The following is an 18,895-nucleotide window of genomic DNA, read 5'->3' on the forward strand; positions in this document are numbered from 1 at the left end:
CCGTTACCTTCACGATACCTGGCTGTGAGAAATGCACCTCGCAATGTCCACACCTATTTTCCGCTTCAAATGTGGCCCGATCTTCATGTGTCATGATTATTTTTCCCTCTTCACATTGTATCTCCTACTGATTCTTCCTACCAGAGTAATTATATCTTCCAGAAATTTGATATGTGCCTCTTCGCCACGGTACAGTTTCGGTTCTGACATTTTAAATTCGGGATCCTCCGTGACAAGGAGGTAAGCGTAAGAATTTGAGACGTGTCGCCTATACGCCGAAGCTGGATGCTCCGTGTCACCATGAAGTTGTTCTAAGTAGGCTTCAAAGTCTGCATAAATTACATAATTATGTTTTATTTCCTTATGATGATTTTCGAACTTGAGGTATCGCTCGTCCGGAAATGAAGCTAGAAATGCGTCTTTGCTTACTAAAGAGCAAAGAACTTTATGTTGACTCAATTGCTCCATCGAGTTTTTATGCGTAAAGCATTTCTTGGAGATGTAGATACGGTGTTGATATTTTGTCAACTGTTTGCGTACAAGTTGTTCAAAGTTACCGATCCAGCAATAATGGTAACTTAAAGGTACGGGGGTTGAGAGACATAGTAGGTCGGTGTGGTCCTCTCTTTCCGGGTCGGGAACTTTAATTGGGTAAACTGTATACTTTTTCTTGTTGGACACCAAACTCTCACTGAGCCAAAATACCGATACCGATACGTTGATCCTTTTCTCGATTTTGACAATGTTATCTATACTAGTGGGGAATCGAACGTCTGAGAAATCGTAATGATTGAGTATATCTGCATATTTTTCCGGACGATATATATCGTTCTCATCCTTCAGGACGAACTTTCCCAACATTTCGTACCGGAAACAATCTTCTGATTCACCGTTATTTACATTGACAATATTGTTCGTTCGAAACGGAAGCTTAACGTACGTTCCTCCTCGATGTAAAGCGTAATAGCGGTTGACACGTAGCTTTATACCTTGTATCTTCTTCAGCACCCACCCGGATCCGTTCATGTGAAAATCGAATGACTCTTTATTGATCTTGACCCTAAACTTTTCATAATACTCGTCCAGATCCGTTGACGCGAAAATAGCTTCGTTCTTAGTCTTGAACTTTTTTAACTGCATTCCTTCCTTATCTTTATCATCAGCTTTCTCATACTCGGCGTAAACTAGTATATTAACCTTCAATGCCTCGCCGGTGGGTTCTTCTTTAATTTTTCCAATCACCAAGTCTTTAGCTGTTAGAAGGTAGTCATCGATGATGAGAATCTCCGGTTGGAGGTTTGTGATGAAAAATGTTTTCAACCTGCTTTGACAAGCAGTCTCGACTTGAACTAACGCTACTTTAGTCTCAAATAAATTTCTTATCTGATTTGCACATTTTTCTCTTTTATCGTATTATATTTTGCGCGTGTCACAATATTCTTGATTCTCATCGTTGTTGGTAGGTGATGAGTTGTCTTCATGGTGGACATCTTTTCAATATGTTCGGGAGATTGCTCATGATTCTCTCCCTCCGCATAAAACTCATCACCAGGATCACAATGGATGAGCGCGTTCTGCTCCTGTTTAATGTGCGTTTCATCGTTGATACCCTCCTCCTTCTTAATTTGTTCCGTGGAGTGTTCGTGCTTTTTACCTTGTTTATAAAATTCATCACAAATATCACATTGGATGAAAGTTTCAACAATCTGTTGTGCTTGTTCTTGAGCAGCCATGATAAAGATACTATTTTAAGCTCTAAGTTTTCCGAGTTGATCAGAAAAGGAATCTACACTATCTTTACGTTGTGAGATTCTGTTCACTGAAAAGATTTCAGAGCGAACAACTGAATACTATCACATATAAGCTCAAGGCTTTCTGATATAGTCACAACAGAAAATCAACACTATTTTCTCGTTTGTAAGTTTCTGTTCGTTGAAAAGATTTCAGAGTGATCATGTGAATACTATTTTAAGCTCAAAGTTTTATACTATTCTAAGCTCGAGATTTTCTGATTTCGTTAGAACAGAAAATCAATACTATTTTCTCGTTTGTAAGATTATGTTCGTTGAAAAGATTTCAGAGTGAACATGTGAATACTATTATAAGCTCGAGGGTTTCCAATGCCACCAAAAGTGAGACTGACGAGCTTTCTACTCGGAGGTAAATATATATAGTTTCCATACCGACCGGAAAGAAACTGAAGAGTCATAATTTACCTCAAAGTAATTATAATAGTATTTGTTAATCACCAAACTCGGTTTCACTCGGGGAAACTGTGTAGTCATGAGTCGTTACATAAATTACACTTTTATCTAGAGTTATAATTTACCTCATAGTAAATATAGTAGTATTTGCTAATCACCAGACTCGGTTAAACTCGGACAAACTGTGTAGTCATAATTTATAGTAGTAATATAAAACTACGCTTTCATGCAAGTGGGGAAAATTATCAATTCTAGTCAGGGAACGTATAAATAGTGTCGAGGAAGTGTGATCGATCATTTCAAAACAGGAGCTCATCAAGTATGGACGCTCCAACCCTCAAATCACAATCGATTAGAGCGATGAACACCTTGGACATGGTTTATGAGGATCTCACTTTCAAGATTCCAGGAATACGAGCAGAGCTTTTGAACAAGTTTGCCAGACTCCTTTTTCCTGACAAGTTGTACCACCATCTTAAACTCAGCTCAAAAGACACTTCCGATCCCGTCGGGTGTTATGGGTTACTTGAGATAACGGAAAGATTTTGCAGTCTCCTAGAACGTGTCGCAGACGAGCACGAAATAATGTACTTCCTAAAGCAGGGGTACAAGAAAATAGACGAACGGGACTGGAAGATATGCAGACTTTTTAGTGCGATTCGCATAGCATTGTACACCAGAGAGAGGAGAGCGGCTCTCGGAAAAAGACCTAATCCTTCCACTCTCCAGAAGTCCGGGACGCTCTATGACCGTCGAAAACTTTCAAAACTTGCTCCTCAAGAATGAGGAATCCTGGTCTCTCGTGACATGCTATATTATAGTCATTCTGACAAGCAAAAGTGAATTCTTGAACAACTTAGAGCGCGCCAAAATCATTCAGAACGCTGTCTTTGTGCCCGATATATGTCAACGGGTGATACTGGGATGTATCAGCATGAATTATTTTAACTTGTATAGCTTTCTTTTCTTTATACAGGGTGTTCGAAAAGTCCCCCCCCCCTCTAACTTTTGACCTAATTGAGGTAGAGATTTGAAACTTGGAGGGTGTTCCTAGATCAAAGGGAGCTACTTTTTGACCCCCCAAAATTTTGGGGGGCCCCATTTTGGGGGGGTTACGGACCCTAACTTTTAATTTTCAAATGGGAAGACCCCCTTTGTGATACCTCGTTCGAAAGAGCATAAAAAAAGAAAATTGACCGGAAGAAGATTGAAAGAATATTGCATAAAAAAATTCAATGAAAGCGGAAGTCATTATCTCAAACCGTTTCAAAATGGCGGCCGGTCAAAGTTCCAAATGGCCGAAAATTGGCGGCTCTGCTATTTGCACATGGATTTGCTTGAAACTCGGTATCTGGGGGTATTTTGGCACGAGAAAAACGAATTTAACGTTAGATTTTCAAAAAAACAGTAATTTTTCAAAATGGCGACCGGTTTAAGCTCAAAAAGGCCGAAAATTTGACAAACTCGATTTTTTTGCCAATGGATTCACCTGAAATTCGGTATCTGCGGGTATTTTGACCCGAGAATAACGAATTCAACGTTAGATTTTTAAACAAACCCTAATTTTTCAAAATGACCGCCGATTAAAGTTCAAAATGGTCAACAATTGGCAACCTCGACTTTTTGCCGATAGATTCGCCTCAAACTCGGTGTTTAAGGGTATCTGGGTGGGAGACAAACGAATTCGACGTTATTTCACCGAGTTTCAGGTGAATATATCGGCAAAAAGTCGAAGTTGCCAATTGTTGACCATTTTGAACTTTAATTGGCGGCCATTTTGAAAAATTAGGGTTTGTTTAAAAATCTAACGTTGAATTCGTTATTCTCGGGTCAAAATACCCCCAGATACCGAATTTCAGATAAATCCCTTGGCAAAAAAATCGAGTTTGTCAAATTTTCGGCCTTTTTGAGCCTAAACCGATCTCCATTTTGAAAAATTAGGGTTTTTTTGAAAATCTAACGTTAGATTCGTTTTTCTCGTGCCAAAATACCCACAGATACCCAGTTTCAAGCAAATCCATGTGCAAATAGCAGAGGTGCCAATTTTCGGCCATTTGGAACTTTGACCGGCCGCCATTTTGAAACGGTTTGAGATAATGAATTCCAGTTTGCGCGAAAAATTTTCTTTTTTTATGCTCTTTCGAACGAGGTATCATAAAGGGGGTCTTCCTATTTGAAAATTAAAAGTTAGGGTCCATAACCCCCCCAAAATGGGGCCCCCCAAAATTTTGGGGGGGGGGTCAAAAAGTAGCTTCCTTTGATCTAGGAACACCCTACAAGTTTCAAATCTCTACCTCAATTAGGTCAAAAGTTAGAGGGGGGGAGGGGACTTTTTGAACACCCTGTAGATTTTTCTATTTATTGTAAGTACCAAATTGTAGAATAATAAAATTTTTTGATTCATCAAACTGAACATTGCAATGTCCAATCCCAGTTGCTCATCGCAAAACACAAGGTTCCCATACGCATCTCCAAGCGCACACTACTAAAAAAATGGAAATTTCCGAATCAGACCTTAATCTCCAGTATCCGATACCAGGCCCATGATGTAAGATACGGTCTTTCGAAGCCGAAAATTTTACAAGTCCGAAATCTCAAAAACAAAAACTCGTATCAAAATTCGGTCCGTACAGTTTTCCGATCTTCGATAATGGAAAAGAATCGCATCCGTCCGTGGCGGATCGGACGAGGGTAATTTTTCGAAAATTTTTCAATTTCTCGAATCAGACCCTACTATCCAGTATCCGATACCAGACCCATACTGTAAGATACGGTCTTTCGAAGCCGAGAATTTAACGAGTCCGAAAATCCGAATTTTTTTGCACAATCTGACAACATTGTATCGAAAAATTAACTAATTTCTTGCACCATCTGGCAACACTGTAAAATTCGATGTTGCCAAATTTCACCCGTAAATTAATATTTTTTACGTGCACCCTTCCGGCAACGTTGTAACCGCCATCTTGAAGAATACATCATTGCATAACCCGCATATTGAAGGGGCTACATTACACCATTGCATAACACGCATATTTAAGGGGCAACATGCAATACTTTTTTTACAGGGTTGCCATATTGAACAATAATCACCATACAACACTGTAATTTAAATCGAATTTTTTGCACTATTTGGCCAAAAACTTTTGCGGTCAAGTCGCTATTTTTACCCTACTCTTTGACGATGAGTATAAGCTCAAAGGACCCTACAACAAAACGGCCAAATCGGCCTAAACACGGAATCGTACGATTTTCTCAGGGATGATAGAGGGTCTTCCCAGACACTCAAAACTGGTCATATTTTTTGCCTAACCCCCAGGGAAAAGGGGGGAGAGGGGGTCAAAGTCAAAACCTTTAAATTAGCATAACTTCTCAACGGTTTGTCGTAGAAAGATGATCTTGGTGTCAAAATTTCCAGAAAAATGAGAGCTTTCAGAATATATGTATGAAATTAATTAAATTTTAAAATTTGACCCACTTTTGGGGCATTTTACAAGGTCCCCCTTTCGTAAATTTTCGTTTTTTGAGATTTTCGGTTGTTCGGTTCGCACGGATCAAAACAAAAACAATTTCAAATGAAAGTAGAGCGTTTAAGCTTTAAAACAAGCCCAAGATGATCTTGGGGAAACGATTAGAAGCGGAGTTATGAGTCTTCAAAGTTGACGCGGCGCGCGGGAACCTTGTATGTTCCGAGTCTCAAGGTCACCTGCGCGCCCCGTATTGCCTGCAGGTTGCAAGTTTTTGTGTTTTTATGCTTCTGTGGGTCATTTTTAATGTAAATCATTCAATGAAGATAGTTTAATCAAAATTTTTTAATTTTACACAATGGGCCTTCGGCGAGGTACACCACATTAACGTCAAAAAATTTTAAATGCGTTTCAAATAGCCCCTCAAGAATAACTGAGACTTGTCTTGAAGCTCAAAGCTCGTCTGCTTATACGAGAAACTATTTGGCTTTACCAAGTGAGTTCCGTCAAGCGCTGTAGCTTATAGCTCAATTAAAAAATTTTAAAATTAGGGGTACCCCAAAATTTGGCATCAATGGGTTATAATTTCTGAATGGTTCAGTTCTGTATGGAGCATATGTATATTTGAACTGAGGGTCCATGGTTTCTTCTAAATTATAAGAGCAGAATCGTCATCGTCAGCAAATGTTTAATGAGGTATGATGGACATAATGGTTGATACTCTAAGCCCCCTCTCGCTCCTCCCGTAAAATTAAAAAATTCTGATTAAACTATCTTCATTGAATGATTTACATTAAAAATGACCTACAGAAGCATAAAAACACAAAAACTTGCAACCTGCAGGCAATACGGGGCGCGCAGGTGACCTTGAGACTCGGAACATACAAGGTTCCCGCGCGCCGCGTCAACTTTGAAGACTCATAACTCCGCTTCTAATCGTTTCCCCAAGATCATCTTGGGCTTGTTTTAAAGCTTAAACGCTCTACTTTCATTTGAAATTGTTTTTGTTTTGATCCGTGCGAACCGAACAACCGAAAATCTCAAAAAACGAAAATTTACGAAAGGGGGACCTTGTAAAATGCCCCAAAAGTGGGTCAAATTTTAAAATTTAATTAATTTCATACATATATTCTGAAAGCTCTCATTTTTCTGGAAATTTTGACACCAAGATCATCTTTCTACGACAAACCGTTGAGAAGTTATGCGAATTTAAAGGTTTTGACTTTGACCCCCTCTCCCCCCTTTTCCCTGGGGGTTAGGCAAAAAATATGACCAGTTTTGGGTGTCTGGGAAGACCCTCTATCATCCCTGAGAAAATCGTACGATTCCGTGTTTAGGCCGATTTGGCCGTTTTGTTGTAGGGTCCTTTGGTTTTCTTCGAGTCTCTTTGATTTTGCGTCAGAAGTTGTTAGAAACACCATGTGGCCAGTCAATGTGTAACAAAGTCTTTCATGAAAGGTATGTACTCGTTCTATTTTCTCAGCTTGATGATTACTATTAAATCAAGAATTTATATTGCTGCATAAATCGCTGGGCCATGTTAGTACATAGCGCCCATTCCATCTCTATGTTAACATCTGAAAACTTGATGTAAACACATCAAATAGTGAGGTTATGTTATGGACTTATACTGGTGGTGCAGCTACCGACTGTTAGATAATAAACCCTTAAATGCCATCCGGCTAAATTAGCTGCATCCATAGACACCAAGATCGTTTGAATCCGTGCCGCCGTTTGCTCTGAATTCCATTCTATATCGAATCAATTTTTAGATTAAGGAAGTTAGTTGTGACTAAGAGTGTCGGCCACCCCTTTGCTATAGGGACTTTAGTAGGTCGTCATTTTCCTCGACCGGGGGTGGCTGCCGCCACTCTTGATGTGAAAATATTGTGGTGTTGTTGGTTGTTGTGTCACAGAAGTATTCCATCTTCACCTAGTGAGTTTCTAGCATAATTACTCCAGTGAAACAGTGCACTCTGAAATTAATTGAGCGTTGGGTTTATGTATGGTTCGTGTGCCTACCCAGTTCTTTGTGGAATAAATGTAATCGGGTGAATCAAAGACAAAAAAGATTACACCAATCGGTAGTGTTTATGATCAAAAAGTTTGCGCCTAGGTACCAACTGCGGAACACGCTCTGATGAAGAGTTTGGCGGTGATGTTTTTAGTCCGACAGCGGACAACTACTATCACTAGGAATTCTTGAACTACCAGGTAACTGAGAGGTAGCCTTCATTATCTTTTATGAATCAAAAGACTCCATTTCAATTTAAATGCTTACTTCATGCGAGTTGTACGGTTCGACAAATTATGTGGTGAAGCGACTCCAAGCAAAATAAATCAAAATATTCTCCGCTAGCGTCAATACAGGGTGATCCAAAAGTCCCTTCCACCCCCTCTAACTTTTTACCTAATTGAGGTAAAGATTTGAAACTTGGGGGATATTCCTAGGTTAAAGGGAGCTACTTTTGGCCCCCCCAAAATTTTCAGGGGGGCCCCTCTTGGGGGGGCAACGGCCCCCAACTTTTAATTTTCAAATGGGAAGACCCCCTTTGTGATAGCTTGTTCGAAAGAGCATAAAAAAAGAAAACTTTTCGCGCAAACCCGAAGTCAGTATCTCAAACCGTTTCAAAATGGCGGCCGGTTAAAGTTCAAAATGGCCGAAAATTCACACCGGTCATTTGTCAATGGATTTGCGCGGAAATCGGTATGTAGGGGTATTTTGACACGAGAAAAACGAATTTGAAGTTAGATTTTCAAAAAAACCAAAATTTCCAAAATGGCCGCCGGTTAAAGTTTAAAATGGCCGAAAATTTTCACCTTGGTTTTTTCCTGATGGATTTGCCTAAAACTTGGAATTTGAGAGTATATTGGCATAAGATAAACAAATTTGAACTTAGATTTATAAAAAAAATCAAGTTTTGGTCATTTTGAACTTAAACCGGCGGCCATTTTGGAAATTTTGGTTTTTTGAAAATCTAATGTCAAATTCGTTTTTCTCGTGTCAAAATACCCTTACATACCGATTTTCGCGCAAATCCATTAACAAATAACCGGTGTGAATTTTCGGCCATTTTCAACTTTAACCGGCCGCCATTTTGAAACAGTTTGAGATATTGACTTCGGGTTTGCGGGAAAAGTTTTCTTTTTTTATGCTCTTTCGAACGAGCTATCACAAAGGGGGTCTTCCCATTTGAAAATTGAAAGTTGGGGGCCGTTGCCCCCCCCCCCCCCAAGGGGGGCCCCCCTGAAAATTTTAGGGGGGCCAAAAATTAGCTCCCTTTGACCTAGGAATATCCCCCAAGTTTCAAATCTTTACCTCAATTAGGTAAAAAGTTAGAGGGGGTGGAAGGGACTTTTGGATCACCCTGTATAGGTATACTGTATCAAGAGTGGCAGTAGCCACCCGGTGGTATTACACTGTAGTATTTGCAACAAGTTTTTCTCTTTTTCAATTAAATTTCTGACTGAGGCCATTGTAACTTGAGGTTGAAATTCAGTCGATTTTTACCTGAATCGCTCAAGTTCAACGGAGTGCATAATAGGTATACGTACAATTTTCTTATCTTCATGTTTCAAGTCACATTCCTAAACGTTATACTCTGTTAAAAGAATAAATACTTTTGTGGCCGATGGAGCTTGGCTTGACGCCCACTTTTATTGATAAATTAAATACCTCTTACAGGAAATACTTTTTATAATGAGTGAACCAAAAAAAAAAAAAAAATTTAACTCTTTGAATGGACTTTCCACTTAGTGGTCTCACTGCTATTTAATTTAAAATTGTAGTGGCTGAATGTAAGTATGTCCAACAGTTGAGTTAAACGCAGTAAAAATTGCAGAATTAATGTTGAAACTTTATGAGAAAGGAATGATTTATGTGGCAAAAGAAGCTCATTCTAAGTAGCCTACACTATGACCATTAATTGCTAATCCATCAGTTTTTAAAACCCAGTCAGTTTTACCCTATTTTGATGAGAGAAGCTTTAACTCACCAAAACATCAGGTAACTTTCATTGATTGCAAAGTCAATCACCCCCTATTAATGTTTAGTTGATAAAACACGGAATTCCAGTTCTGCTCATTGAAAATATTATTCTCAGTTTCTCAGTCTCCAGCCAAATATTTCATTAGCTTCACATCATTCCAAAAACGACCTGATATAAAAACTACAAAAACACCCTAAAAAACTTTCAGATTCTAAGGGGTAAAGGATCCGGCCAAAGTCTTAAACTTTTTGAACCAAATTTTCTTATTACTCCTAAAAGAAAATTTAAAATTATACTTTACTGAAAATCGAATGTGGGGCCCCTTCATGTATGAGTGATGCAACAGTCATGACGTGTAAGTATGTTTAGCCCTTGCAGGAGCTCCCTATTACTCACCTTTTTGCATTTTTGTCTAAAGTAAAAAAAAAAAAGTCGGTATGGATTGATCTGAGCCTTCTATGTGCTCCAAAACAATATGAAATATTTTATCGCACAAAGTCCGATATTTTTCGATTCAGGCCCTACAAATGCTTTTATAAAATCATGAAAAAAAAATAGTCCATCGGCTCGCTAAAGTCCAGTATTTTTCTTGAGAATAGTCTCCTCCTTCAATGAGTGATGCAACAATTGCGACATTTTTGTATGAAAAGCCCTTGCAGAAGCCTTTTTATTTGACTCAGCTAAATTTTGAAGAATCACTGACGTGTCCGCAAAAATGCGTAAAAAAGATATGTCACTGAAATTAATGCTTCATAGAGATATCTGAGGACCCATGTCAAAACCCTCTTACCTATTCTACTCTGCGTAAAAAACAAAAACGCTATTTTCAACCATGATTTTTTTTTTTTTTTTAAATATTCATTAATTTTCTCTGAAAACAATTCTCAATATCTAGGTAATCTGGAGTCCTTTTCGTGACGATCAGTTCATTATGCAGTGGTATATGACACAATGTTATGATAGCTGGGTGAGTTCAAATAAGCGTCTAATCTGGTGTCCCCAGCTGTTTTAATCGTCACAATCTGAGAAACATGGGCAGATCAAATTTTTTTCTCATTCTCCACACGATTGTTGACTATTACATGCTATTTTCCACTTTATTTGGACTGAAATAAAAATTTAGGAGAACTTTGAATGTGCAAATTGCCTACATTTGTCCCAAATTTGAATATCCCCCGTGCCTGGTTCTTGACTTTAAATCGATGTTGCAGCATAACTAGAGTGATTATTTAAGAAAACTTTATCGGAGATGATAGGTAATGCTTTTGAATTTGAGAAAAAAAATATGTCAATTTATTTTTTGCTCCATCAATAACTTTTTCACGCGCTAGAATCATTGTCCCGAGCAACAGTTAGCAACAGTCAGGAGAGACATGGCAACGATGTAATAAGCTCTAAATGATTGCCGTAACGTTGAGGTTTTTCCAAAAACGACTTTTTTCGTTTTGATTGAATAGTTCACACGTCGTAGATGGCAAAAATTCTGAAATTCGCAAATTTTTGTGCAAGATTAACGCCATTAATGATGCCAAACAGAATGCTATACACGGTAACTAACAGGGCGTCAAGCATACACACACACACACTAATATCAGCTCGTAAAATACTTTCGAAGTGTGCGTTAGGGAAAATTTTCTCTTATTCCGATCCTCTAGGACGTGCTACTAAATATTCCGTGAAAAAAAACACCAAAATTGTCTTTACTATTAGAGATAAGCTTAAAAAACAGCTTATTCCATCCTGTCCCGTTCCATCTTGTCCCGTTCCATCCTGTCCCATATGTTTCCATCCTGTCCCGTGTCCCAGTTTAGTGGGACAGAGTGGAAAACTGTTACAACTGAGACTTGCTTATTTAAGCCCTGTAGGCGCTCTCTCCTACCGATTTAAGTGAAACTCATCTACCGGGGGTATTTTTCAATGGGGAACTCGAATTTTTAGTCGAATTTTGAAAATTCGAAAATCCAAGATGGCGGACATTGCTTAAAATGCTATCGCAGCGCCTAATCAACTGAGGCTTGTTTGTTTAAGCCCTGTAGGCGCTCTTTTCGACCGATTTAAGTGAAACTTGATACACGGGGGTATTTTTCAATGGGAAACTTGAATTTAAAGTCGAATTTTCAAAATTCGAAAATCCAAGATGGCGGACATGACCTAAAATGCTATCTCAGCGCCTAATCAATCGAGTAAAGTGAAACTTGGTACCCGGGGGTATTTTTGAATGGAAAATTCGAATTTTTAGTCGAATTTGCAAAATTCGAAAATCCAAGATGGCGGACGTTGCCTAAAATTCTATCTCAGTAACTAATTAATTGATTTTAATGAAACTGGATCGAAAAACCTTGGCATTTGGAAAAGAAAGGAAATAATAGGGGTACAATACATGGTTTGTTATGTATCTTCAGCTACGAAATCGAAAAATTCCTAGGTTTTTTCCATCGTGCACAGATTCTTCCGGAAGATTGACTGTGCTGGAGTCGCACTGATACAGGTAAATGGAGGTGATCTTCGGAATCAGCGTCAAAAATCTACTCCGAAACACACGCCCACTTGAAGTTTTAAAATTCGATATTTTTGATCAATTTTGTACTGCAATATTCCAAGAAATAAAAGCTTCTTCTCGTGTTAAAGGAAAACAGTAGGCATTTTGATAAACAGACGGAACTGTCTAAAAGATAAGCAGAATAAGCTCCAGATATCTTTCATGACGGATGAATTTTTTTGGTTCTGTAAGATATGAAAGGGTTACATGTTTTCAATTACGCTTTAATTTAGTGCTCGACGATGCTTTTATGACAATTGCGTTCAATTTTCAATTAAAAGTATTGTATGTCACCTCTGAGATGAAAATTTGGGAAATCAGGCAAAATTAGAGCAAATTTTGGGAAGTGATACACATGACGGTGGAAATTCGGGCTTGAGCATAACTATTAAGCTCGACGAGCTATATTTCCTAAGGCTACACCTAAGAAGAGTCAAAATAAAGTTTGGTTTGCCCAAAAATTCACAAAAAAATTTCGGGAGGAAATTGAACCTAGAATTTGACCCTTATTTGAATTCACCCAGCTTCCATTTACATGCATATTAAACTGCAGCAACATAAGTTGAGATTAAAAATATTATACAATAAATAAGTTTTGGGAGAAAGCAAAGGAAGAATGATACGCTCGAAAAATACGCTGCAAGCAATCTTCCAGCAAGCAGAGGGGACAAATACTAATGATTACAGTAAGAGCATTTTTGCGGACACGTCAGTGATTCTTCAAAATTTAGCTGAGTCAAATAAAAAGGCCTCTGCAAGGGCTTTTCATACAAAAATGTCGCAATTGTTGCATCACTCATTGAAGGAGGAGACTATTCTCAAGAAAAATACTGGACTTTAGCCGCAGCCGATTGAGTATTTTTTTTCATGATGTTTTAAAAGCATTTGTAGGGCCTGAATCGAAAAATATTGGACTTTTTACGATAAAATATTGGCATGGGAACGGAGTTCCCCTGTCTTTACAATCGTTCCGTTGCTACTGCTATGTGATTCCCTATGTCTCTGCGACCTTGAGCGAATCGCCTCCCCTTCGATCTTTGGTTAATTTTCGGATGTATCAAAAATCGTTGTGTTTTTTAGCCAATCATGTCTCTACGTTAAGTTGTGTAGAATTCTAAAATTCGCTTTCCGCGAGTTTTTTTTTTCGCCTTGAGATGTCGTGTCTGACTGGTAAATCTGCGCAGAACCACCGAAAAACGAATATAGGCAAATTCTTTTTTTTGGGAGGTTCCGATTGGTTATTTTTCGCCATAAGTTTTCTGTTCGTTGGTGCAAAAGATTGCCTACCTCGTTGCTCTTGAGGAGCCGCCAATATCCCACCTAAAATGTTAAAAATAGAAATAATGAAATAAGAACCATCGTACAAGGTGGAAAATTGCTCTGGAGGACCCGTTACGGATATATGAGCCAAAATCAGAACTCGATTGATGGATTTAATCCATGAATACAGAAATATTGCCTCAGCTTACTGCCGCGATAGCAAATGCATGCTGAGATGAACCTTGTGACACATGAGAGCATAGGCATACAATGTCTCACAGAGAAATGCGCTTGATCCGTTGTCTCTTATCACGGCAGTGGCCGGATGTCAAGGCCATCTTTTGTGAAGCCCCGCTCAGCGTCCGAGATCACTTAATTGTTCTCTTTCCTCCGGACCTCGATGACAGTCGAGATGGCTCAGTTGTCTGCGACTCCACTCTTGCGCAAGATACGGGTCCCTTTTTGTGCGAGCGGGGGTTCGAATCTCGTAAGGGACCGTTAATTTTTACTGGTTGTATTGAATGTTTTAGACCAACCATCAAACAATAATTAATACTTGGCAACTTAGGAAGCACATAGGTCACTTATATGATGCGTATTCGGGCATATGTGTAGAGTAAAAATATCATACTTTACGCCGAAAAAGCGAACCTGAAACTTAAATGCGTTAACTTCCGAAAACCATTTATAATCCAACGAAAATAAATAATTGGTACATAACAGCTTTCTTGTATGCAAAGAAAAAAATTAAAAATGTTAAAAAATAGATGTCAACACAAAATTACATAGCCCCTTCAATTCAGAAGATACTACAAACGAACTGTACCTTAACATTTTCACATCCCAGAAGCTAAAGTTCCCATGACGAATATTGCTATCGCTAGCGATTGCAAAATCCAACTTTTTCATATTGTTTTGGAGCACATAGAAGGCTCAGATCAATCCATACCGACTATTCTTTTTTACTTTCGATAAAAATGCAAATAGATGAGGAATAGGGGGCTCCTGCAAGGGCTAAACATACTTACACGTCATGACCGTTGCATCACTCATAAATGAAGGGGCCCCACATTCGATTTTCAGTAAAGTATAATTTTTAATTTTCTTTTAGGAGTAATAAGAAAATTTGGTTCAAAAAGTTTAAGACTTTGGCCGGATTCTTTACCCCTTAGAATCTGAAAGTTTTTTGGGGTTTTTTGTAGTTTTTCAGTAATAACATTGCAAACGCTTGATACCGTCTCATAAGGACAGTGTTGGGCAAAGCAGGTAGACATCAATGTTTTTTTGTTTTTATGGAAGCTATTTCTATAACTATGGCATTATGTTTCATGAGAAATGTGACCAGCTCACTTTTCATTGGTAAAGATAAACAGTAAATGGATTTCATTTTGCAAAAAAGACCCAGGAGCATTGCATTGTTGCTAAGATTGTGCAACTTCATCCTTTGCAATAAAACTTATGAAATCATGCAAAAATATGAAATGTACATGGTAATTTTTGTCTTAAAATACAGTTTTCAGCGTGTAACATGGAAACTGTCTATAGATTATCAGGGTTTTCATTGGCGCTTTTACCAAGGTCCGTCGGTAACTTTGTTATCTCACTATTATTGGTAATTTTACCGAGACAGAATGATGAGATTACAAATAGACCCATTTTACCAACCGCATTTCAAGGTATGAAATAAAATACAGAGGAGGGAAAATAAAAAAAAAGTCCAATGAAAACTAGGTGTCGGTCTACGCAATGACAAAAATTATGAGGTTGCGAAGCGCCGATCCATCTAGGCGCTGGCCTACCACCAATGCGACTCGGGTTCGAATATCCGCGGAGGCTCCGGGGATCTTATGCTCGTCTTCGTCAAAGGACCTGACGGCTGAACCTGACGTAACTCGGCTGAAGACGCGTGAGTTCGCCTTGCAGGCCACATTTCTCGCGGCGAGATACATCGCAAACCCCATTTGTTTGGCAATTTTATCGGTGATTAAATCGCTAGGATCATCAACATCTGAGCGATTATACTCGATCTTATCGTGATAAAATCGCAATTTTTTCGGGCGATAAAATCGCAAAAAGATCGAGGATAATCGCTCAGATGTTGATAATCCTAGCGATTTTATCACCGATAAAATCGTAAGAAAAAATCGCAATTTAATTTCGAAATATCGCGATTTTTCCGTTGAAAAATGCTACTTGGGTCAGGTGCGCTGTTTAAGAGTCCGCCGGTCTTAATCACTCACTTTTGTAAAAATTTAGTTAACTAAAATGTAATAATTTTTTTTATATCATCCAATTGTTTCAGTCGTTACATTTAATTATGGGCGGAGCTCCTGCTGGCCCTGCTGGTACAGGCAAAACAGAAACCACCAAAGATTTAGGCAAAGCTATAGGCATTATGGTGTACGTTTTCAATTGCTCAGAACAAATGGATTACAAGGTGAATAATCCTTTTTATAGTATTACTAGATGTTCCGGGCTCTCCACAGCGAGTCGCCACAGCCAGCCACAGGGCTACCGTCCCCTGGACCCCCTGTTCCTAGCTTTGTGAAGTACGGATAGACACGCTTCGCGTGTCGACAATGTAAGTGGAGGGATGTAAATTATTTGCCATGAACCTTGACCTGAGGAAAATATTTAAAAAAACGCGGAAAAGTTTTCGAAAAGTGGAAATGACATGGACAGCTTCAAGAAACATTTCGACGGTGTAAGTCGGCAATCACATAACTCAATTTGTGACATCGCAGACTTCCTTCCATACTTACTTTATTTTTTATACTGAAAACTACTCAATGGAAATTATTTAAAACTGCCGTGAATTTTCTTCACTGTGCGATGAAAATTCTGCAAATATTTCAAGGAATGATATCACTTTGTTCTCTTTTAAAATAATAACATAAAGGCGGAGATTTTCAGACACCGCAAACGAGTGATGTGATTGCTGACTTACACCGTCGATGTATGGAAGTCAACAAAAGTTGACTAAAAAAGCAAACTACACACAAATTCATTAGAAGAGATCAGGCTTATTGTGCGTCGTTTACAACATTTGAAAGAAAATTAGTATCATATGCAAAATTAGACATCGAAATATTTCAGTGGGAAAATCAGCAAAGTTCTCGGAATAGACCGGAGATAAAGGAGGCTGTGCACATCGCGTAACCGGCAGCAAATAAGCAGGAAGCATGGGAGGCCGCTCCCCGCGCACCGTGCAACGGCGGAGAGTATAGCCGGAAAGCAGGAAGGCCGCTCGTATCGTTGGACAGCCTAAAAAAGCCGGAATTGATGGCAGAGAGGGGTGAGGGAGAGAGTGGAGGGGCGGTATAACTCACGATGTGCCAGCCTTTGATCAGCAAGTGACACGTAATACCCGAATAAATTGAACACATGTAAAAATAATGGTTTTGATACAAGATGGTAAGCAATATGATCGCTAAGGCCATCAATCAGGGTAGGATTTATTATTCCTATCTGTAAAGAACAGGAGGAAATGAGTTTTTGGTAACTTTAACATTTACTCACATTAATAAGATGCAGATATCGCAGACGTATTCAAATGATGTAAACATGGATTGGTTGACAAATAGTTTGTAAGTTTTACTTATCTACGTTCTAGTGTATAATCTCTTATTTAAGTAAAGCAAAGGAACTTTTGACCGTCCTCTCCTTTTAATCATTGCCATTAAGGCTTAATCAGAGTTCAAGAAGGGAGTACAGGAACTCCTAGAACAAAGGGAAAGATTTTGCCCATGAAAAATCAACACGCACTGTTTAAACCAATAATCATGACAGAACCTTGATGCTTTTGTAGAGGACAGAACGACAGAAACACTAATTCCACCATGGTCTAAAATGAAACTAGTAAACTTTCGAAAAAAGAGGTATGTAAGTGAAAAGAGGAACGACGATAACCCTCAGAGACAGTGGAGGTAGTCCAGGCATATTAGATAAAAAATCGACGATTGTAAAAAAAAAAAAATTATATATAATAAGGTTTTATGTGCCCAAGTTTTTCATTGTCAGAGACTGTGTCAGAGACTCCCAGCAAAAAGTCCCCAAGAATCCCTTGTACGCTTGACCTCCCCCCCCCCCAACAAAAAACCCCTAAAAATCGACCTTTCCTCGGTTTTTCGTAAATAAATGACTGTATAATTTTTTTGTAAAACGACTTTGAACCCCTCAAAATGACCGCCGAAAAAACGGGCATTTACGAAAATTTCAGTTTTTTCCCGAAAATGCCCATTTTTCTTGGAAACGGCTGCTCTGGTGTAAAAGTTAATGGCAGATCCTGAAAAAGCGTTGAATTTTACATTAGGAATGACAAACGTCGATCATTTTTGACTCACGGTCGATCTACAGAAATACGATATATCGAAGCTCTTCCGCCCGGGCCTGACAAATCAAGTGCTGGGTAGTTAAACATTTGCGGCCGGGGTTCCAATTACACTAAAATCATACTTTTGTCACTCGGGGGTCGTTTGTATTAGCTTTTACTCCCTCTTAAAGCCATCGTCATTGGATGGGGGGGGGGGGAGTTCCCATTACCCATCCTCCGATTAGCCGCACAACGGTATAACATCCAGAGACGATAGGCTAGGGTGGTCCAAGTTAAAATGGGATTTTTTTTTGTCGCCCAATGAACCGAGACACCCCTTAAATTTGTTCCTTACCATCCAAATATGATAGCCGCCAAATATTCTTGTTCTCTTACAATATTAACACGTGCCACCGTGAGGCCGAAAATCTCAAAAAAAAAAAAAAAAAAATTACATTAATTTAAATGGGGCCAAAATGGGCCGATCCGCGGTATTTTGTTTTTCGATTTTAAAATGCACAAAAATGAAAAAAACTTGACTCTCACTGATGGAGGTACCTAGAGGCCTATTTTGAATGAGAAAATCACACACGTGACCCATGGGGAGGGGGGGGGGGGAGTTGAGGGGGTCACAACGGAGCGGATTCATTGCCGCGCTAGGCATCATGCGCTAAGGTGATCCACTCAGGGCAACTTCGGAAAATGGGCCGCGATACTCCCTTGATGTGTTCCATCCGATCCAAAAACAATACATGGCACGTATTTTTCCTTCTGATAATATCAACCCTTAGATGACTAACCGGGTCTCTCAGGCCCGGCGGCTTTTTATTTTTCGCGCCACGGCGGCTGTAATTGACCTAGGAGTCTGTCCTTCACAAATAGCTCTACAAATATCCTTAAAAACATTATTCTTGAAAAAAAAAAATTTTAAATTTTTTTTCATGTCTACCCCTAGAAAGACTAACCTGGGCCTGCAAGGCCCGTATTGAGAATATATGGTAATTTGATGGCTACAATTCTTTTTTCTCTATTTTTGGATGAATTTTATGATTTTCATACTTTGACTTCTATACCCAAGGTCCCAAATTTTTTGTTTCACCCATTGGCTGCCCTCCCAGCCCCCCTAA

General features: G+C 39.0%; 1 protein-coding gene across 1 annotated transcript in view; it reads left to right on the top strand.

Moving 5' to 3' along the window:
• Positions 1-18,895, top strand: part of LOC109037293 (dynein beta chain, ciliary) — a 684,333-nt gene that overhangs the window by 120,485 nt on the left and 544,953 nt on the right. Inside the window, exon 12 of the mRNA XM_072296415.1 lies at positions 15,759-15,893. Coding sequence (XP_072152516.1) covers positions 15,759-15,893 — 135 coding nt within the window. The remainder of the gene's footprint in view (positions 1-15,758; positions 15,894-18,895) is intronic.

This window comes from Bemisia tabaci, chromosome 2 (assembly GCF_918797505.1).
Source record: "Bemisia tabaci chromosome 2, PGI_BMITA_v3".
Taxonomy (NCBI): Eukaryota; Metazoa; Arthropoda; class Insecta; order Hemiptera; family Aleyrodidae; genus Bemisia; species Bemisia tabaci.